Genomic DNA, 13,360 nt, shown 5'->3' on the forward strand with positions numbered 1-13,360 from the left:
AGGATTATTTGAGGGAACACCTTGTCTCATCTTTATCTCACCCAAAATTTCACAAATTCCCCAAAGGAAGCTGGCTGAGCTTTATAGTAGTGAATCTTTTTGTAACTGTCCTCTGAAAACAAACTAGCTTATGAAACCAGAGATCAATTGGCACCAGAGTACTGAGAATATAGAAGAGAACTTAAAAATGACAACAAATGATAAGGAGAAAACCAAAGCAAACAATTAAACACCAAAACTAGCAGTACTTTTAAAAAAATCCCCAACACAGGCTTTCGAATAATTCTAATTTAAAAATGGAAAGCACCTAGTGAAAAGAATGCAGTTGTCTGACATTAGAGAGATATCATCTTAAATATAACACACATGTCCCATAAGGCACATGTTAGCATATTTAGCAAATAAATATACAAACGTTTAATTATTCTGAAAAATTTCAAACATGCCCCTGACATACTACCCTCACTGCAAGATCCTGGTCAATATTTTTCTTGTGCGTGCGGATAAAAATAAAAAAGGAACCAGCACCATCTAGTGGTTTCAAAAACACTTCCATGTTCTCGTGTGTTGGCTCCCAAGACTTTCTCCTAAGACGAGCTCCACTTTTCAGTTACCAGCATAGCAGTACTGGAAATTTTTAAAAGCACTGTATGAGTCTGGAGTGAGACGGAGAGGAGAGACTGCACACGCAGTAAGAAAAGGCAAGGAGGTAATACAGAATCTGGAAATATCATATTCTTCATGCTGCACAAAGCACCTTTTTTACTCCTTCTCACCAGAATGTCATTCAGAACAGTCAAGGCTGCATACAACAGGATCACAATCTATTCTGGAATTATAAAATATAGTCCAACAGAAAATATACAAGAGAGAATAATGTAATACAAACAGATGGTATTTTACTGTTTCTTCTGCCCACATGCAAAATTAAATATAAGCATGAAAGTCCTCTTCACATTTCCAGAAGATATTGTCTGTTTTACATACAATGCAAAAAAAAAAAGTTATAACATGGGAATGGGAAAAGCATTTTGTTGACAAATACATGTTTTCACCAAGATTCAAGGAGAACCTCTATATAAGTACTCTTAGCAATTTGCAAAGTGCAGCTGGAGCCTGCTAGCTAGGGACTCTCTCTTAGCTGTTCATGCAGTTCTGAAGTCACTTCTGTGCGTGACAAAGACAAATAACAACAGAGTGAAAGCTGACAGCAAACATACAGAGGAAAAAAAACAAAATAAAAACCTCAGACAACAAAACCAAAACTGAAAAGGTGCCTGATGAAAAAATAAAATCCTCTTTGTGCTGTCTGAAGAAGAGTAGATCAAAAGCAGCATTTATGACCATCCATGGTTATGCATTGCTATTCTTTGAGTTGCCAGGAATTTAGCCAGCATTCTATGGGAATATAGACACCCTAAAGAAGCATATTCAAAGACTTGAGTCAAAATGCTACTTTTTGTGCATGAAAAATTTTAAACAAAGCATTCATCCTCAAAATACAAACATGCACTGAACGGTGTGTTACTGTCACAATTACTTAGTTTGTGATCATGTATTCTTAAGGGAAAAAGCGTAATTGAGACTATTTCACTTACTGCTATTTTTAAGGGGGTTTTGGCAACTCTAATTTTTACCCTACTGATCCTGTATTTCAATAAAAGAAGAAAAGAATAAAAAGAGAAATCATAGTATGCCAGAAATTTCTTACAATAAGTCTTTAACACTTAAATATTACAAACATAAATAAGCTTTCCTACACAGTCCTGGGGCTTCCAAAATTGCTAAGGGACATCCTGCAACATTTACTGATGGGAGGGATATGCTAACTTTTTATAACCCACAAATCCATTTTTATGTATTCTGTGCAACTACTCACAACCAATATGTCATGATATGAAATAAATCCTGTATTATGCATCTGTTTTAACCAAACACGCTCAAAGAAAATCTGGAGAGGAAAAAAACCACATTTGAAGATGATTTTTGTGAACATTTATTTGCCTACTTAAACTCATTAGAGACTCAGTAACTGTAGCAGTGCACTGCACAAAAGAGAAACTACCAGAGGATTTTACTCCACTTGGTCAGTACAAAATTACCACACTGCACACAGCTGCCACATTCTTAAATGTCATCCACTAATACAATGTCATTCTTACAGCAATCTTGAAGACATTTTTACCAAATGAGATCAATCTGAATAAGAATCTTATCAAGCATTATTTTCCACAACAAGACAGATGAAACTTTTTAACCATTTTATTTTACTGTTCCTCATCAGGGTGCTTAATATGCTTTTACAGGAAACATTGATTTCCCAGCACTTTTATTCTCAGCTATCAAAAAGTTTCCTCATGAGTACTAACATTTGCACACATTAGCAAAAAATATTGATAATATCGACATCAAAGTCTCTACACCTACAGATGTTTTTTTAAGCTTTCCCATTTTCTGTTTGCTACAGCCTTGCTGTTTATCACGGAACTGCATTGTCCATGTTCACAGTGTAATTTAATAGTCTTATTTAACAGTGGAAACTATTTCTTATATGCAAGTCTTATGTGAATGTGTTTCGTCCATGAGCTTAATAATTGTTTTTAATTATTTTCCTATTGTCCAGCAGACTCAAGACAGACAACACAACTACTTACTGTGTCAGTCAGGAGCACACTGGAATTCTCTGCCGTTGCACAGCTAGGCTTTGCTTTCATTATGTCTGTAGATATGCTGAACTCAGGCTACTCACATATTCCAGTTGACTTAGTGAAGATAATATTAGTGGCCCTTCAAGAAAGATTTTAATTCTCTTTGGCTGACAATAGTTACATGACTTGGTAGATGGAATACATGGCAGTAGCTAAGCCATGCCTTAAGATGCAGGTTTTTTCTAAGTCTGTCTCCTTGGGCTTAGCAGCCAACTGGCTCTAAACCAAGGGGTGTATTATTCTGAATATAAACTGCATAAATATTGTTAGACAAATTGGAATAATTTTCTTACCAATTCGAGTGATTCTATTGTAGGAAAGTTCAAGATTTTGGAGATTTTTGCATCCATCTAAGCCACAAACTGATGAAAGATGATTCTTATTCAGAATGAGAATACAGAGATTTTCCAGATTTGCACAGTCAATTACCTGAATATTGTTCTCCTGCAATAAAAGAAAATGAAAATATTAAATAGCATCTGAAGTGAAATAGCAGAAATAAGTAAAAATATGTCAGACTGCCTTCATTTCTTATTTTTATCCTTAGCTCGGAGTAAGGGCATCTCTATTTTTCAATTAGGAAAAAAAATTATGTGTCCTAGAATCAACCTTTTGTGTCCTTCTGAAATAGAACAAGAATATATCTTAAACTCCATTCTGGCTCTGAAAATGCCCAAAGTTGAGACAAAAAAAGAGTAAAAAGAAGTTAAGAACAAAGTAGCCTCTTTCCTATATGCTTTCCTACCTCCCCAAACCCTGGGAGAGTGAACTAAAAACTGCATAGAAACATTGTATTTACTAGATGTTAATGAAGACAGATGTAATTTTGCTAGAATCCTAGTTACAAATAGAAAAAGTCTGCTTTTAGAGGTACCTTGGTCACAAACATTAACTGTTCTAAGCTAATATTCTTCCACCAATGGATCCTGCTTTTTTAACATCCCCTTCCCAGTCCATTTTAACAATGCTTCCTCAGATTTCTCTTTCACTATTTGCTGTGCTTGGTCTTTTCTTCTTGAAAATGGTGTTGTTAACACACATGAAATTAAAAATGTGAACAAAGCTGTTTCACGTGAATTGCCAAGTTGTGGAACAAAGATGTGTTCCAGAGTTTTCTTTAAACATTAAACAGGGCCATATAAGACACTGCGCAGTAGCGAATACCTAAACATTAGGCCTCAAGTGTAACTCACTGTACTATTCCTTGAGCATATGTGTTACTAATTTTAATTAATATTCAAGGTGTATGTTGCAAAGGGCTCTTCCTTCTACCTATTCTTGCTCAAGTTGAGCACCTGCTATGATGAACAGCATCTGCCCCCTGATCAATCAGACACTGAGGTAACAAAGATCTATCACTGTGTCATACTAATGCTAATCTTAGACTGGTATTTTCTTAGTACATGTTGAATCATTTGCAGCATGCTGTTTTTTGTTATTTGCACTGTAAATCTACTGGTATAACTTTGTTCACATTTGGGAGTATTTCGTTGCTATTCCTATGCTCTTAAGGCTAAAAGTTATATATTCAGTTGGAAACAACTACATAATCAACTAAGCAGCAAACCTGGAAGTTCTTCCCATGTTAAAACAAAGAATCAAATATGCTTGGTACCTCCACATTGATATACTTCAGGTCTTTGCAGCCACTTAGTCCTTCCAGTGCAACCAGTCCACAGCGCCTCAGAGTCAAAACTTGAAGATTTGTACACTCAGATAAAGTTGAGAGGCTACAAGCTGGCAAATCTTCGAGTGTAAGTGTTGTGACCTACATGCATTTATTGATAAATAAAACTAGTGTTTTGTATATGGAACATTCATTGTCATATTATGATAATTTTCTTTAAGATGAAAAAGAGAACAAAACTACAATCTAATAATGCTTTAGAAAATGTGAGCAAATAATGGTAACCTTTTCGTATAAAAAAGAGTGGCAATGATAGGTTTGATCTGTTAAATGGGAGAAGCTAGCATGAAAACAATAGTCACAGTATCATAAATAATGAATGTAGAACAGACAAAAATAGTTCAGACTAGAAGTGTGTATTGCCTAGTATGTTATCTCAGAATGGATACCAAGATGAGAGCACAGAGAAAGCATACAGTGATAAGTTAGTAAGTGGTAAAAAATAATAGTCCTGGCAACCAGGAGATGTCCTTTTTGGCAAAAGACTATCTAGAAGGAGATCAGTAATGTCTTGCTTCTAGAAGAGACTATTCCTCTCAAAACTCTGAAGGGGCTAATTGAGCAGGAGCTGAAATGTGGGCCTTTATACAAAGGCAAAACCTTGGTAATTTAGCAGAAAGTAAGAGCTCTTGCCTTTTAAAGGGTTAATATTATCAATTGTCTGAAGACTAATACCACACCAGTCCAGTCCACAACACTCACAGGAATTCAAAAGTCATTGTAATTGCCCTTATTCTGCACCTGGCCATAGGAACTCTCACGAGATCTATATTCTGCTCAACAATAATCTACTTCTCTTCCAAAACAGCATTCTGCCAACATACCAAATTAGGAAAAAAAAAAAGTTATAGTATGCCTTCCCATTTCATTCTCAAACTTTCATATAGTTACCTGCTGCAAGGCACTCCAAGGGCCACTATGAATTATCTTTTCTGTACTTAGTGGAGGCATCTTGCTAACTGAACTTTTCCTTAGGCGTTTTCTTATAGTTACTTGCTTTCTTTGGTTTTTTTCATATATTTTAGACCAAGATTTATACGTGTTCATCCAGTTTATTCTCTTATTTTCAATATCATCAGGAAAAATCAGTTTATTAGAAGAATCTGCTACATCTTGACTACTGTCCCAGGTGTCTCTGACTTCTTCATTAGCATTTTCCTTTAGAAATAAAGTTTTCTTCATTGTTTCATACTCAGAAAAATTATCTTTAACTTCTCTATTACTAGTATTTGGCTGGGCACTTGGTGGACTGCTGCATATGCAGTTTGCCTTATTTTCTACCATGTCATTACCACCAAAGTCAAGAGATTCATCCCTTGAAATATGACCATTTGGAGCTTTATCAAGATAACTAGTTTGTGAGTAATTTTCTTCTACTTGTGTTACTGAATTCATGTGTAAGTTCTCATTAGTCACTTGAGAAGAGTGTTCCTTCTCAGAGCCTAGCACACTTGGTGTCAAATTTCTTCCTGCTGGAATCATACAATTATTTGTTTCATCCATCATTTCAGCATGTTTTTCTTTTTGTTCCTCTATTTGTTTATTTATTTCCTCCTTCTCTTCTCTTATTACTTTCATGTTTTCTGTCTTATTATCCTTTTTTATGTTTTCTATGTTATTTTCTACATTTTCACTCATCACAGCATTTGCTCTGTTTTGTTCCAATTTTATTTGTTCTTCTCTTCTTATTTGCAGTTGTTTTCCTCTTTCCAATCTCAGGCTTTCTTTCTTTTTCTCATATTCCTCATGCCTCCTCACCTGTTTCAGATATTCTTGTCTTTCAAGTTCTTCTCGTCTCTTTCTTTCCTCTTCTCTCTTTAACCTATTTTCCTCCATTTGCCTCTTCAGTTTTTCCTCTCTTTCTTTCATTTCTCTCTCTAGTTCCTCTAGTATTTTCTGCTTCTTTCTCATTTCATATTTCCATTGTTTTAAAATGGGAGCATATTTTTTACGGACTAAAAATGCTCTAAATCTAGCTTGGATTTTCACAGCTGCTATAGTCTGTTTTTCAGCCAGTTGTCGTCTTTCTTTTTCTTTCTGTTCTTCCAAGGCCTTTTTCTCCTCTTCTATTTGCAACTGCAGCTTCATGATCCATTCCTAAGTCAAAACAATTAGGATAGACTTCAACCACTTTTAAAATGGGACAGGTATTGGCACATATTTATCATTAATGAACAGAAGCTAGTATATTAACCGTTCCATGAAGACCTTTGTTCTCAAACATATGACAGTAACCTCACAGTCTTTTGACAAAAGCTCATTGTACAACCTTACCTCATGTTCTCTCATTTTGTCTCTCCAAGCTTTCTCTTCCTTCTGTAATTCATCTTCTATTGCAGCCTGGCGTTTCTGCACAACAAATTAACTATGAATATTGTACAAAACCTAGAACAACACAAAACACCCCCTCTTCAATCTCACCCATCCTCTTGACTTTCCAAAAATCCAATTTTGTGAATACCTGAATTTAAATGAGAAACTGAGCTGTGGGTGGATCAAAATAAACAATGGGACACTTGCATCAGTAAATGCAGATTTGGTCATGTACTGAGAGATGCATACCTTCAGAAAGTCAGCATCTTGGTACTGACCGAAACAGCTGCCACCTTCCTCTCCAAGATCTATACTACTATTGAAGATGAAAACTAGTTACAAACTATTCAAAGTACAGGCAGAAAACAGAAATCTATCTGAACAGTAGCATGAACAATCTCCCTTTAATTGCACTGGTATGTACTGATAATAGTAAAATCTTTCAAATCGGAATTTTGTCCAGTAAAGTTAAAGAAATTTTTCTGACTGAAATTGTTTCTCAATGGAAAATAAAAGTTCAAGTCTACTTTCTCACTATTTGCAAATAAATAGCATTTCCCTCCTTGCCCAACATAACCTCAAACAGAAAAAATGGCTCAATCACACCAAAAGTTAGCAGGCAGTAAGTAACTAAAAAACAGGCTGATCCAGAACCACACAACTCCTGGTGGAACCAAGACATATCAGCAAAATCAAATATGGAGGATACGAAGGAAGTAGTATAACAAATTATCACTTTCAGCTTGGAGCACAAAGTCTCCCCAGTGTCTAAGCACTGTTTTTCATGGGCGTCCAGAGGCATGATGTTCAGACAACAGGAGACGAGGTATCTAGATCACTCTGCAATGGGGGAAGTTAGATTATATTTCTCACCTCAAAAAAAAGTGCTCCTGCAACAGCAGTATCAAAGTGTCTAAATGTGGCCATGCCCATCTTTCTCTAGAGAAACATCCTACATGCAAAAATGACTTGTGACAGCAAAGAGCCAAGAAGGCCTATCAGTTCTGTGACTTTTTGAAAAGAGAGCTATAGCAGACAGTGAACTGGCCTTCAGAGATCAAAGGTCTTTTCATTTACTAAGCCCTTCCTTAGTATTGGTGACTTGAATTATCTTGCTGGTGCCAAGGTGCCCACTCCTCCAGAAAGCCACAAATTAGTTAACTGAAAATGTAGCGTTAATGCACCTCTCAAAACACACTTATTTAGGCTAAATAATAAAATTCTGTGGCCTCACAAGTATAATATCTGACAGTTACATTTCTTCATGTTCTTATACTCTTTTATCCTTCATTATGCACCACACACTACAGCAAAACATGACTAGATAGTCTGAGAGTGCAACCAGTCAATGTGTTGAGTCATGATCTGTTGTGGCAGAACTCAGTAGATGAAGCCTCAGTAAGTTTCCCAGATAAAAATAAGGAAAGGAAGTATTGTAATTTTTACCTAGATGAAGAACAGTGCCAACATTGCTGAACTGAATGATTTTGGTTCTGATTAACTCCATTAAGATTTTAACATTAAAATGTGAAATTGGGGTGGGAAGTCCAAACTAGCTAAGTATTTTCTATGGGGCACAGTGACCATTTTTCATTTGTGATTAATTTCAGCACAACTCTCATTTCTAGTACTTTGGCTGTTTTCATAATAAAAAAACCAAAAAGGCAAAGCTTAAAGAAAAATTTAACATTTCACATAGCAAATTCATTCACTATTGATTGAAGCAGTAAATACATAAAAACCAACGGATTATACTTAAATATGTTTTACAACTCACTGGTAACACAAGTAGACAGGGTTTAGGACACTCATACAGTTTGAGATAGTAGTCTCTTTCACATTAGAGCTTGAATTCAGATAGTCTAGATGGGAACAGATTGGCTTCAATATCATTCATTACCTTATGAAAAAGATCTAACTTTATTCTTTCAGCCTCAAATTGCTCCAGATGCTGCACACTTCTTGCATGTTCCTCTTCATTCTGTTTTTCCCGTGATTCTCCCTCGGGTTTCCGCTTTTTCTTCTTCTCATCTTCACGCTCAAGTGCTGGTCTACACTTTTCTTCTACTTCACGACGGGCAAGGCTTATGCTCATTTCAAGACCAGCTAGTAATCAACCAAGCAAACATTTTATTTAATTTCCTAATAAGCACTGGGGAACATTAAACAGCCTTAAGGTATTCGACAAGAGAAGGATCCTACGATGATATATCCAGCAATATAGATCCCCAAGGAAATCAGAACTACAGCACAAGTCCTTTCCATCAGAGATGTCTTACTATGATTCTGCACACTTACTGACTCTGCAACTACTACGCTTATCCTAACAATGTATATTGCAGGATTACAGAGGATGTCTGCTGTGGCTGTAACTGGGGCTTTTAGCACTGAAATGCTCCAGCAACAACTCATCCAAAGGTCATGACAAAGAAACATTTTCAGCCAATATGACTACCAAAAACAAAAAAAAAAAAGTTAAAAAAGTTAAAAGATCAACTCAACCAAATGAATAATGTGCTTACTTACCTGTAAGAAAGTGGTCATCAGTGACCACTTCATCACTGATGGACTGATTATAACCAGGTGTTTCAGCAATCTGCAAGTCTTCATTTTCAACTTCAAGAAGTACCTAACATAGTTTAAAATTGTTATTAAAAAACAAGAAACAAAATTTAAAAGCAGAACATTATAAAAATCTTCCAGAACAAGGATAAGCTTTTTATCATATGACAAGTACAACAATATGAAACTTACTACTGACTGGAATCCTTACACATTGAATAATGCAAACATATCGGTCAAAATATTGTTTTCCAGAGTAACAAATACTGCAGTATTTCTCAAAATACATAATATTTCTATGTGGTTTCAAAATATACTTAATATTTTGACTTGGAAAAATGAATGTTTTGCATTTGAGATTTATTTTACTTTCTGTGAAACCAAGCACTATACGCATTAATATTGTTATGCACACTGGGGAAGAACTAGTTACAGAGTAAATTTTTAAGAAGTCAATTCCAAAATAATACTATGGGCACAAGGATTGCTATATTTATTTCATTGTTCTTTACTGGCAAGTAATCTATTCCTGCTCATTTATCATCTGTTCATCACATGCTTTGGGCATGTATTAATATTTGTAATGCAGCTGAAGTCACACGAAGTAATTGTGCTGTTTTAAACAATGGTCTTCTGAGAACAAAAAATCATGTTTGCAAGAGTGCTCACTAATAAAAGCCAGGCAACAAATTAAAAGTGATTAAATTCAGTTCTATGTTTTTCTAAGAACTTCAGAGACCTATTCAGTCAAATCCTATGAAAATATATAGGCACTCATGTTCATAACTCTTTATTTGTCTTTGAAAGGTACACAGATTACTATGTTTATACTTTCTATAAAATAATGAAATATATTAGGAGCATGATTAATAGTAGCACATCTTCCTGATCATCATAAAAAAATAAGATTAGAGAAGCTCAAAAGTGTTATCATAATATTAAGATAATATTATTCAAATAATCAGCAATAAAGGATTATTCAGTTTTGTTTAATTTTGTTGATTTTTGTGCTCAATATCTCAAGTACTGATATTGAGAATTTATTTCAAATTTGAAATCTTATAGACATGGTATATTACAGCTGATGTCCTAATTCTAAAGAATTGTATATAGAAACTCATCTTAATACTTTAGGGATGGTCTGACAGAAAGAAAACTGAAAACATTTATAGGTCTCCTTAGGAGGCCACCAAAGCAAGTGTAAATTATCTAGATTATTTAATAGAATTTTGTCCCCTATAAATATTGTATAAATAAAAAATACTTTTTCATTAAATTGTTCTGGATCTTCATTTGATTCAGAAGCATGGCAAGAAACAACTTCATAAATGTCACCTAAGGAAAAAATAAACATAACATTTAGTTCACAGAGAGAAAATCCCTTACCAGTGCTCAGTTTTGGTCTAGACTGGTTATCTACTCAATTTTTTTAGACTAAAATAAAGGAGTTTTTTCCTTTCTTTCTCCCCCAGTTTTACTTAAATATGTAGGGGAATCACTTATCTACATTAAAAGCAGAAAATACGTGTAACAGAAACACACACAATGATACTGTAAGAATACAGTAATAGCAAATATGAAAGAGAATTCCACATCACAGAACACAGCAGAACATCTTCTGTGCAGAAAAATTGTATCAGATAGGTCAAAAATCAAGAATTAACTATAAAAACAATGAAAAAGAGTAAGAAAGATTGCATTACAAAAAAAGAATAAAAAGGGATGTTCCTCAGATATCAAAATACTCAACTTCTTTTCACTAAGACCATTGCACTAATGGAACAGACAGTGCCAGTCTTTGGTATACAAACTATGAGCTTGGCTTCAGTCGTACAGCTGACAGAAGCATTTTTTTTTTTTGCCAATTAAAGGTCATTTCATTCAATGCTAGCTTGGGCCTCTCTCAAGACAGACTTTAAACATATCCTATGGGAGTCAATTGCATCTGAACTCTGCATTTCAGCTCCTACTGACTTCATTTTAGATTTTCATGAAGAGTCTGGCTTGGGTCCTGTCTCAGAGAGTGATCTCAGAACTTGCCTTCTTTAGCATTAGATGAGTTTGTAGAAAAGTTTAATTTCTGCTCAGATGCTAATTCTAGAAGATAGTATTGCATGGTTTCATTCCTAGAGATTTTCAGCATGCATTCAGAAGCTGATGGAATAGGTTTCACTGCTTGCTTTACTTAAAAGTCTGCATTGTTTTACTAATGCTTGTTAGTCTAACTTCCACTGGTAATATGAGGTGTACAAACATTTTAACTGTGATTGCTGCTTACTTGTTGTACTTTGCCCATCTTCTAAGTCTTGCAGTATAAGCCTTTCAGCATCTTGATTGCTGCTCTTGATAAAGTTTAAATAGGAGAGAACTGATTCTGGTAAGTCACCTGAAATCTAGAAAAACACTGCCTTTGACATATATTCTACATTTTCATCTCACAGGCTTGAAAAGAGGTAAATACTTGACATATAAGACTAAAGACTCGTTTTGGCCTCACCTGTAAAGCATTGATGGAGATTCAGTTGCAATTTCCACCAAAATTTTTCCAAATTCCTACACTCTTCTCATTGTCTTACCACCCACTGAACAATTAATAATTCTAATTTTAATTACATTCTAATCAAATTTTAGAAATGTATCTTGCACTATCTCCAGAAACACATTTCAATAAATTATTGTGTTTATAACTGTGTTGGACCAAGAAATTAAAGAAGGATAAGACAAAAATTAGAAAATACCTGTGATGCACAGCACCTTTTTCTTTAAAATGTTTAGACTCCTTACAAAATAAATCAATTTTAAATTTACTAATGTTTAAAGTATGCATGTAGAACCAATGCTTCAATTTTCTTTATTACATATAAACTTTCTATTCAAAAGACTGTCTTTAATGTCAAGATTTTGGGAAAACGATCTGCCTTCTCTCAGATATGCAAATTGTGGTAGACATTGCTGACCTTCAGGATGTGAGTGCATACACACTTATCAGTGATGCCTTTGTCTATGTCATATCAAACATGACTTATGGTCACACATGATCAGTATTATCTACCCTAATGTCCTACAAACCAATCCTTTTGCTATGAGTCTGAAAGATTAAAATGGCAGAAAAGGACCCAAATAACTGATTTTATTTTGGAGGAAAACTGCTCCCCAAAATAAGAAGTCATCCAAGAAAGAGGACTAGAAGCACCTATTTATCTGGAAGTCTTATAAGGAATCTTACAAGTCAGTCTCTTGTAAGATTTAAATACAGATTTCAGTGAAGAATCATCGGCTTATTCGTCCAGATTTAATCTACCTCATCAAATCTTCTAGCTTCAGAGGATTCTAAAACAAAATCTCCAGGTTCTCAAACAAAATCTCAATCTTCTCAAGCAGCATGCTGATAGTCATCCTCTCTTACTGTCTTTCACCACTGAAGGTTACATTTTTCATCAAGCAACTGCCAAGACTGCTTCTCAGAAGTAGTCAGGTTAGGTATGTCGGGAAAACGTTCACTCATCAAATGGGCTTTCCAATGCCCACACTACTTTCAAGGAGAAACAGAAGCACTTTTAGCTCACTGAATACTTACCGTCTCACTGTCACTCAAGGGTTCATCTGATACCTCTGTGTCAGGATCATCTGTTTCAAATGAAGAAACACTGATTCTGCCTAATTCGATTTCTATTTCTTTTTCAATTCCTTCAATATCTTCTGACATTCTACTTCCCACAGTGTCTTATCTGTTTTGAAAGACACACAAAAAACCAAAAACCTTTCAACACAGCATGAACCAAAATAAAAAGAGTCCTCATTAACTTAAGTTCATTCAGACGTATTTATTGAACAGTTGGCTTAAAACATGAAAACCTCATTCCGTACCAACGAGCAAAAAATAAGAAAAACATTACTTTGTGATAAGAGAATCCCCCTCAGGATATCCCTTAAAGTTTTGCAAATGTTACCAAATTTCAATATTTAAAACTTCCACCTGCCCTATACTCCCTCACAAGGAACTTTTTTCCAGCCGTAATAGCTACAAAGGGGAAAAAAAACCCCAAAACTTTGAACAATAAATAGATATTAACAATTACAAAGTAAGACT

General features: G+C 34.9%; 1 protein-coding gene across 5 annotated transcripts in view; it reads right to left on the reverse strand.

The window, feature by feature from the left end:
- The window catches only part of LRRIQ1 (leucine rich repeats and IQ motif containing 1), a 106,595-nt gene extending 93,602 nt beyond the window's left edge, over window positions 1–12,993 (reverse strand). For 4 of the 5 annotated variants that reach the window (XM_017743940.1, XM_017743941.1, XM_017743944.1 and 1 more), the window contains exons 1-7: window positions 11,549–11,657; window positions 9,235–9,337; window positions 8,609–8,814; window positions 6,670–6,744; window positions 5,287–6,492; window positions 4,324–4,476; window positions 3,002–3,152 (exon numbers count right to left, since the gene is read on the reverse strand). In XM_017743940.1, the coding sequence (XP_017599429.1) occupies window positions 3,002–3,152; window positions 4,324–4,476; window positions 5,287–6,492; window positions 6,670–6,744; window positions 8,609–8,814; window positions 9,235–9,337; window positions 11,549–11,566 (1,912 nt within the window). In that variant the 5' untranslated portion in view covers window positions 11,567–11,657. Of the gene's footprint in view, window positions 1–3,001; window positions 3,153–4,323; window positions 4,477–5,286; window positions 6,493–6,669; window positions 6,745–8,608; window positions 8,815–9,234; window positions 9,338–10,534; window positions 10,606–11,548; window positions 11,664–12,847 lie in introns of those variants that run through there. The other variant, XM_017743942.1, reaches the window with a different exon arrangement.
- Between the last annotated feature and the right edge of the window lie 367 nt (window positions 12,994–13,360).

This window comes from Corvus brachyrhynchos, unplaced genomic scaffold (assembly GCF_000691975.1).
Source record: "Corvus brachyrhynchos isolate BGI_N302 unplaced genomic scaffold, ASM69197v1 scaffold9, whole genome shotgun sequence".
Lineage (NCBI taxonomy): Eukaryota > Metazoa > Chordata > Aves > Passeriformes > Corvidae > Corvus > Corvus brachyrhynchos.